This window comes from Nelumbo nucifera, chromosome 4 (assembly GCF_055504915.1).
Source record: "Nelumbo nucifera cultivar China Antique chromosome 4, China Antique-T2T, whole genome shotgun sequence".
NCBI classification, from domain to species: domain Eukaryota; kingdom Viridiplantae; phylum Streptophyta; class Magnoliopsida; order Proteales; family Nelumbonaceae; genus Nelumbo; species Nelumbo nucifera.
Window position 1 is genome coordinate 27,401,265 of NC_142652.1, and position 8,230 is coordinate 27,409,494.

General features: G+C 39.2%; 1 protein-coding gene across 5 annotated transcripts; it reads right to left on the minus strand.

Annotated features, from left to right (window-relative positions):
• Positions 1–71: 71 nt before the first annotated feature.
• On the minus strand, positions 72–7,999 carry LOC104602938 (uncharacterized). 5 transcript variants are annotated; one of them, XR_736131.3, is made up of 10 exons: positions 7,148–7,998; positions 6,618–6,852; positions 6,127–6,296; positions 4,993–5,135; positions 4,707–4,884; positions 4,009–4,588; positions 3,603–3,715; positions 1,466–1,709; positions 442–523; positions 203–339 (listed from the first exon to the last, which is right to left on the minus strand). XR_736131.3 is itself a non-coding variant. In XM_010266814.3 (9 exons), the coding sequence occupies exons 1-9, from the start codon at positions 7,309–7,311 to the stop codon at positions 112–114; spliced, it is 2,055 nt and encodes a 684-aa protein (XP_010265116.1). In that variant the 5' UTR covers positions 7,312–7,997; the 3' UTR covers positions 72–111. The 5 variants fall into 5 exon arrangements, 4 of the variants coding, with proteins under 4 accessions (XP_010265116.1, XP_088742653.1, XP_088742652.1 ...); XM_010266814.3 differs by lacking the exon at positions 442–523 and having other exon boundaries at positions 72–339; positions 7,148–7,997; XM_088886526.1 differs by lacking the exon at positions 203–339 and having other exon boundaries at positions 346–523.
• Between the last annotated feature and the right edge of the window lie 231 nt (positions 8,000–8,230).

Below are 8,230 nucleotides of genomic sequence, written 5' to 3' on the forward strand. Positions count from 1 at the left end.
TTGTGATGAACACCTGATTGCTCACCTTTTTTATGCTACCAGTTGATTGGATGTGAGTTCTTACAGTATCATAGTCGAACCCAGAGATGCAAATTTGTATTTAGCAAAGCATCACTTACACTTCTTTTCCTCTTTGATTCTTTCAAGAACAATAGGAGCTGCAGGAATGCTGAACCACCATTCTCTCAATCTCCTTTTCAATCTCTCACTGCTTACTTTCCTTTGAGGTGAATACCTCGTAAACATTTCTAGAAAGATTAGAGTAACTATGCACTTGGAAGGCAGTGAAGCCAGAATCAAGGCCGTTAGCAGCAGCCCGAATGCAACTCTCAAACTTTCCTGCTTGTAAGACAAAGCCATTTGTAAGTCACCATAGAAAACTCCATCAACTCAGGGAAATTCATTAACCAAAACTATGAAATTAGAAGAAAAGTGTCCAACCAGAAGCAGGATAACTTCAAATTTAAGCAAGCAAGCCTTCAATAGTTGGCAACATTGCCTACTGCAACCATGCACAGCACTCCTGCTAATAAGACTTGTTAACATAAAAGGCATTACACGCTTTAACTAAATCTTCATGAACCTTGACATATTATACAAGGGGCACCAATTTCCTACAACTCAAGGCTCTGCACCATCCGATCTAATCTATCGATACTACCTATCAGACAAAGCACAGGCACAAAACCAGAGAATCTAACTTCTCAAAGAGGCCATTTGGTACTGTTGTTGCATCTTGCATGAAGTCCCAACCTTTGTACTTGAGCCTCCACGTAAGCACCATGTAGGCATTTTGACTTCACCAAACGTACATCATGTTTGGTTGGGCAGATTCAAGTATAAATCTTTGTACCATCCTTCACATGGGCTAATGTATGAGTAAGTCACTTTTGGAGAAAACACCTTTTTGACATTTCCTCCTACATTCTGGTGCTTCCACTTCTAGTGTCCCATGTGGCACCTAGTGGCAGATGTGTTTGAAATTATGCCTTGAGGTATGTGCAAAACGTCCTAATTTCCTGAACTCCAATACTAAAATCAAGTACAAACATTATCACTTCAACCAAGCAGAACCCAATGCTACTCTTTAAACTAGTTGATAGAATAAGTTTGACAATGTCCAGAGAAGTTTCTAGTTGATTCCAGTCAATGATATTGAGCTAAGATTCAACCAATAGAGGAATGACCACTGACGGAGACAAATGAGAATACTTGTATCTATACAGTATAGGGAGCATTGAGAATGGTGGACCTCAAAAGTCTTATCCATTATACTTCTACCTTAATAAAGTCTGGATTCATTTAAGGCATTATAGGTTGTTCTTAGTAGCAATCATGATTTTTAGCATGACGAGTAATCACTGCTACCACCAAGAACATGACAACACTATTATGCATAGGCTATAATGCCAAAATAGGAAGGAGATTGCATAAGCTAGCAATTGCAAAGAAAATAGAGCAAGACCTGAGGGAAAAGAGAAAGGAGCAAAGCTCGCAACTTGAGGAGAACAACATTCCCTTCCTGGATGATTTCTTCAACTTGGGAAATTGCATGTTTAACTGCCAAAAGTTGTTCCATTGTGTTCATTGTTTGAGGTGCTGTTACTTTTACCTCATCAACAGGCTCCCCTTGGCGACAGCATTGTGTAAGCACCATAAATACTGCAATGAACAGAAGCAGCAATGCAAATGCATACCCCAGCCATCCCCTGAATAAATTCATTTCCACAATAGATCAAATTGCAAGTCAAAAATTGCACAATTCACTTTGCAAAATAGAAGCAATGGCCAATATAATATAAGTAAAATGTCATATTCAATGATTTGTGAGTTTCTTAAGAACCATAGAGCAATGGCCAAATATGAGTTTCTGATTTATGCAACCCATAACTAAATGGCTTTCTTCTAAAAGCCCAAAAAACAGTACTGTGGGATTCATTGTGTTCTAATTCATGAGAACATCCAGTACGTAGCTTATGACATTTGCGGGGTCAATGCACTCAAAATGTGCAATCTATAAAAATGTGAAGATGTAATTAAACAGGACTGTCCAAAAAGAAGAAAGGTAACCTTTTGGAATGTGAGAACAAATATGATAAGGCATCTTTATTTAATAAGTTTTTGGAGATAGATCCAATCAAGGGTACAAGCTTCACTGGTGAAGTATGCATCTGAGATTTCTATCTCAACACCGACGTCCTAATTATAGTTCTGGAAATGCTGTGCATAATCAAGGATTATTTGATTCTAGAATAAAAGTTGATTAAATTGTTAGCAGAGGTTGATGATGGATATGCTGGATTTCTCAGTTGGGTAGTGATGTAGGGTGATTTGGCCTGACCTCGTAGCACAGGGACACGTGGACATGACATGGCTTAAGTGACAATTCAGCATGACAGCCTGGCCACTACTCGGTGCAGCGAGCTCGCCGAGGCCCGACCAAACAACTCAGCGGGCGTGACAGCTCGTCAAGAAGCAAGGCCCAGCTCGCCCCAAGCCTGAGGGTGGAGCACCCCAAGCTCCCCCATGCAAAGGGACCCGAGCTCCTCCTAAGGGACTCCGAGCTCTCCCTTCCTAAGAAGGAAGCACCCCAACTTTTGGCTAAGTGTCCCGAGGGAGAAACACCTCGGGACAGCACCATCGAGACCCCTGTTCGTACTTGCTTAAGGCTCGCCTCCAATGCGGGCACCTCGGTGCACGGCAAACCTGCCCCAGGTGGTTCGGTGCACAGTAGCTCGGTAGACTGCAGGGATATCTGCCTAACATCCGTGCCTGCCTGATATCCATACCTGTCGGATCCAGTGGCAGTGCTCGGATCCCTTGCCAGGCGGCATTCTGCCTGCCGTCTCTAAAAGGCATGGCACGCCTGACGAGTTCGTACCCTGCAATAGAAGCTTGTAGCAGCAGCCTGCACCTGCCACCCCTGCCTTGGCAGTAACGGCTATGGCAATGACCGAGCTCCGGTATAAAAGGACCCCGACCCTCACAAAGCAAAGGTATTGAAGCTAGCACTTTCAGCACTTTTAACTCTCTGTGTTTTCTTTGAGTTTCCTCTGAGTTCTAACTTAGCCATCGGAGTGTCCCCGTCGGGAGAGCTCCCCAGGAACCCTTCACCTTTCTCTTCCTCTCAGGTGCCGTCCGTCACAGTTAGGAGCCAACTCTCAGCCAGATAGGAGTGCCCAGATTGTGCTGCATTAGGTAGTTATATTTCATCTCTTCCAATCAAAAACTTGATTAGCAATTAACCAAAAGGAGGCACTCATTTAGTGATTAAAAACTCAAGTATGCTTTCTTTATGTATGCGTCACCTAATTTGTGGAGATTGACCTACTCAAGACGTGAAGCAGTCCTTGGCAATCCAAGTGGAGTGGAAGCAACTATGGCAATCCTGCATTAGGTCACTAATGGTTAATAATGTAAGATACCACCAACAACACAAGAAACTTCCCGTTTGCTTGCAAAGGAAAAACGTCTACATCATGTCAATGGTGTCAGTGGAACTAATGGGTGGGTTCTGCATCGCCAGGTGTCTTAGCAAATTGTTCAATGAGAATAAGCGCATGAATATAACAGATTATAATGCAGTCAAATAGGCATTTTACCTAGAAATTATGTAAGTTGATGCACAACAAAACACCAAAGACTTCATAGGATCATCCCACGATGCGAGAAAAGTAAGATACTTTACTAATTCTGTAACAGGAAAGAGCAATTCCTGCAAATACAAGATTTGTAAAGGAAATTATAAGATTGTGGGGCATATTTACCACCAATATTAATATTCATGGATGTCTTTTGTGCCAGTTCATGGGTGTCTGTCTTACCAAGTATGACCAATATCAACATTCCATTTTTTATTGTTGAATATAAAATATGAAACAATCAAAAACCATAAAAAAAGATTCATAGTTCATAATTTGTTGATTCAGTTAATGAAAGCAAGAAAAAGAATAAATCAAGATGGTAAGATACTGAAGAACCCATCACATAAAGTACTATCTGCAATACCTTCATCACTGCCAAATTGGTATCAATGCCCTCTACTTTGACCCTATTAACAGTTTCTTGTGCTAGTTCCACCTTTTTAAAGCTATTTCTTGAATCTCTGACTATTCTCTCCAATGCCGTTATCTCCCCAACAACCATTTCACCCACAATAAGTCTGGTTTCTTTAGGAATAATTGAACTCGTTCCAACTGCATCTTCTAAATTAGACATCATTACCAAAGCTGATATTGAATACCTCGAACTTCCATCAGTAGAATTGTTAGTTCTGTCCAAATCCATTGAGGAAAACATCCTAGCAAGTGTTTCCAGTATTAAATCACCTCCTGGAATCTGATCACAGAGATTGAACATCAGGAGTGCTTCATTGCGAACAGATCCTGTGTGAGATAATTCTTGAACAGCTTGTAATCGCAGTATTCCAAGTACAGCCCTAGAGAGTGCTTCATCCCTTTGAACTCCTTTGAACTGGAACTTCTTGGCAAACCTATGAGCATATAATATTTCTCTGATAATGGCTAACCAGTAGTCACGACGAGTATGACCTTTCAGTTCTGGAAACTCCATTACAACTGGTTCTGGTCTAAAGAAGAAAGCCAAAACAAAGGTTAATCAGTCATAACAATGATTACAGTAGTTCATGATTTGCAAGGAAATGGCCAAAAACATATGAACAGAAAAATAAAATGTCCAGAACTTACAAAGAAATGGCTTTGTACATGACTGCCTTATCAAAAAGTCTTGTGCCCCATGGTCCTATTAACTCAGGTTTAACAACCTGTTTTAAATCACCTGATAGGTCATATGCTTTTGGCTTATTAAAGGACATAACTTTTAGAGGTTCAAAGTAAAGTGCATGATCAGTCAATGTTAATCGGCCTGCAGTTGGTAGAAGTAAGTCAGAATACAAATTAGAAATCTATAAAAAATAATGCTAATCTAAGGATAGATAACAAAGTTCAGTAACAAAATAACTGAGAAACCTACCAGGCCATGTAGCAGTTCCAACATGCTGGAGAACTGGTTGGGTTGTAACTGTGCCATCCACCTCAAGGATCTTTTCGCCTTTTGGTGATCGGAAGGCAGAAAGAAGGGATGATTCTGATTGAGTCTTAAATTTTCTTGTTGCTCTGTGAGGTAAAAAAAGATTTCAATATTTAGGGTTGTGGTGCTCCTTATCTGAAGCACATACATATGCATATCACAGTTATATACAAGCATAAAATTGAACATGCAACATGAAAATTTCAATTATGCACCTTCTACAAAAATGAAAATGGAAAAAACTTGACCAGCCGTGAAATAGTCATCTCAATATTGTAGAGCCGACAGAAATGATAAAATAACAAATAAGTTGATTGTTGACCAACAAACTAGAATGTCTTTATGGTAATAAGTTGCTTGAAGGAATGGTTGATAGGCATGGTGGACAGTTGTGATATTAAGGATATCAAAAGTAGTTCTACAAAAACAAAAGGATATCGGAAATTTTCTCATGGCTTCTCCCCACCTTGAATTCATCTACTATACAAAGATGATTCACATCCAAACAATGACAAAACCTCTGCTCCAGGAAACCATTTACAATATACCATGCCTCCAAGAATTCTATCATTCATGGTTCACTGTACCTTGAATGTCATGATTGTCACCCTAGATTTGTTAGTCTGCATATCAGTATCCCTATAACTGATTGGCTTTGTTATTCTGGAAAAATTATTATTGTTCACCACTGTTATCATTTATGTCAATATTGAATCTTCAAAAACTGCAAGTCCCAAAGTAGTCTCTAGTAAACAAAAGCTTTCTTCTAACTGCTATATCAAGGTGCTGTAAGAACAGCCACATCCCTTCTTTTAATCCAAAACCCACTCATGTTCAATCATGCAGTCAAAGCATGTCTGCAAGCATGCAGTAAAAGAGGCCAGGAACCTAGTTATTTTATTGCAAAATTATACGCATATAAGCAATAATGTAGCACTTTAGATGGTACATAACAACATACACTGAAAAATGCATAATCATTAGAAATATCTATATACTAATTAGGATTTCTAAAAGGAAAGACAACTGAAATTGTAATAGTTATCTGAAGAGTAAAATGAAATCAAGAGAGCTAACCTTTCCAATCCATTAAGGTACTTCTCATAGACAGAGAACTGAAGCCTCCCCCCAGTTGATGTTGTAAGTGCATTAAAAAGATTGTCACTAGTAATTACATCAGCAATAAGAGGAATAGATGGTGCTATTCGAGAAAAAGATTCTCCACCCACAGTTCTCTCCTCGTCCAACTGTCAAGAAAAGGCGATGGCAATGAACTTTGGCATTCATCCCATTTGATGGTTTGTTTCTTTACAAAACAAAACCAACTATTTTGGAGATCTAAAAGAGTTAAAGTAAGTAATTTGACTATTTTGAGGATCTAAAACCCAACAAAGACAACTACTAACTAGCTACTACATACAAACTATTAATAGATCATCAAAGGATCTCCTTTACACCTTCAGTTTAGAAAAAAGATACGCAAATATTGTACAGGAATAGCTCTCTTTTGATTAATTAATTCTCTTCTGTCACAGGGAAAAGGATATAAAACATCAACAAACATTTACCTTGGGAAAGGGTTCGCTGGAAGCTGCAGGTGCTTCCCATGCTAGCATCATATCATACGTTAGGCGTGGGAACTTCTTATCGGCAATATAATCGTTCACTTGCGTAGACAGAGCAAGAGCTCTGAAACAACAGTATTCCAAAAAGTTCCTTGCATACCTCGATGGATTCTTTATACTATCAGACGCCTCAACACCAAAGTTGTCACGGAGGTTATCCAAAGAAATTCCAATAATTCTACATATTTGTTTTTAGTTGTTCGTCAGGAAACTAACAACCATGATTAAATTGAGATTTACACCAGGAGAGGAATAAATAAATAAATAAGCAACTTGTCTTGGAAAACATGCACAACAAAACTCACATGAAATAAGTTTAGATCGTGTTATAAGATCATGAAGCAAAGCAAGACTAAGGAACGAAGCATAAAGGAAAAAAGAATTAACCATCGAATCTAAATCGCGTTTCAGGATTTTGAACTTAAGAAAAGAGTAAATCATTTACCACACGAATTTACAGTATCGACACACACCTTGAGCATCGGCGGAGAACTACATTTGCAATCGGAGAGAACTCCAGTATCCAGTTTCTTCTGGCAGTCGGAGGCTTTGACATATCTTCGAATTCCTCATCAAAGGAATTTCGGTTGCCGAGTAACCATTTAAATGATCCTTCTTTTACGAGACCCTCCAGCATATTTCCAGTTTTAATTTGCTTACTATGGTATTCTAACTTCCTCTTTGAAAGGTTAAGTTAAGCTCCCTGCCCTGTTTGGTCAACTGAAATCCCAATTTCACCAACAGTTTTCTTAAAATCACCGCACTTTCTCATTATAACAAGCCGAGATTACACTAATCAACCTTTCGTTCAAAACCCAGATCATAATTTCACCAAAATGCCTCTAAACCGCAAACCCTGCAACTTAGTTTATGGCCGCATAACCGTAGATTACGTACGCTTATTTTCGACAAAGTTCATCACAATTCGTGCAACTCTACCCTGGAGAGACAAAGCTCATATATACTTCTCTGAACCGATATCCACGGACCCATTTCACGAAATGGCGAAATATGAGAACTGGAGTCATCCCGTCAATGAAGAGCGGAAAATTAAGCAATATTAAAAAAAAAAAAACCGAAAACCGACGGCTCTAGCAGATGAGGTTCATGGAATTATAAGCTGTTTGAGGAGAAAATAAATAGAGAATGGATAAGGAGAGAGGAGGGGAGGATAAATGACGCCATAGAATGAGGTGTGCTAAGGAACCCCCGCCAATCCGCCATTAGAAGTTTCCTTTCGCGTTCTTCTACTCCAAGGTTCCTTGCTTAAAAGGGAAAGTCCATAAGGCTGAGGCATGATCAGAAGCAAAAGTTTTGAAAACGAGTTGGCACAAAATAAAATGATAGGAAGGAAATGTCAACTCTACAGCTGCCAAGGGCATTTTCATAAATAAACCATTACCAATGCCACCCTCCACAATTTTTTTCGTTTGAGATATACAGCTGGATTGAGGTGGGGGTGACAAGTATGTGTTTGGTTCCTTTACTTCTTTTCAATCAATGTTTGTAATTTGTAAAATCGAATAAATAATATGTAAAATCGAGAAAGATAATAA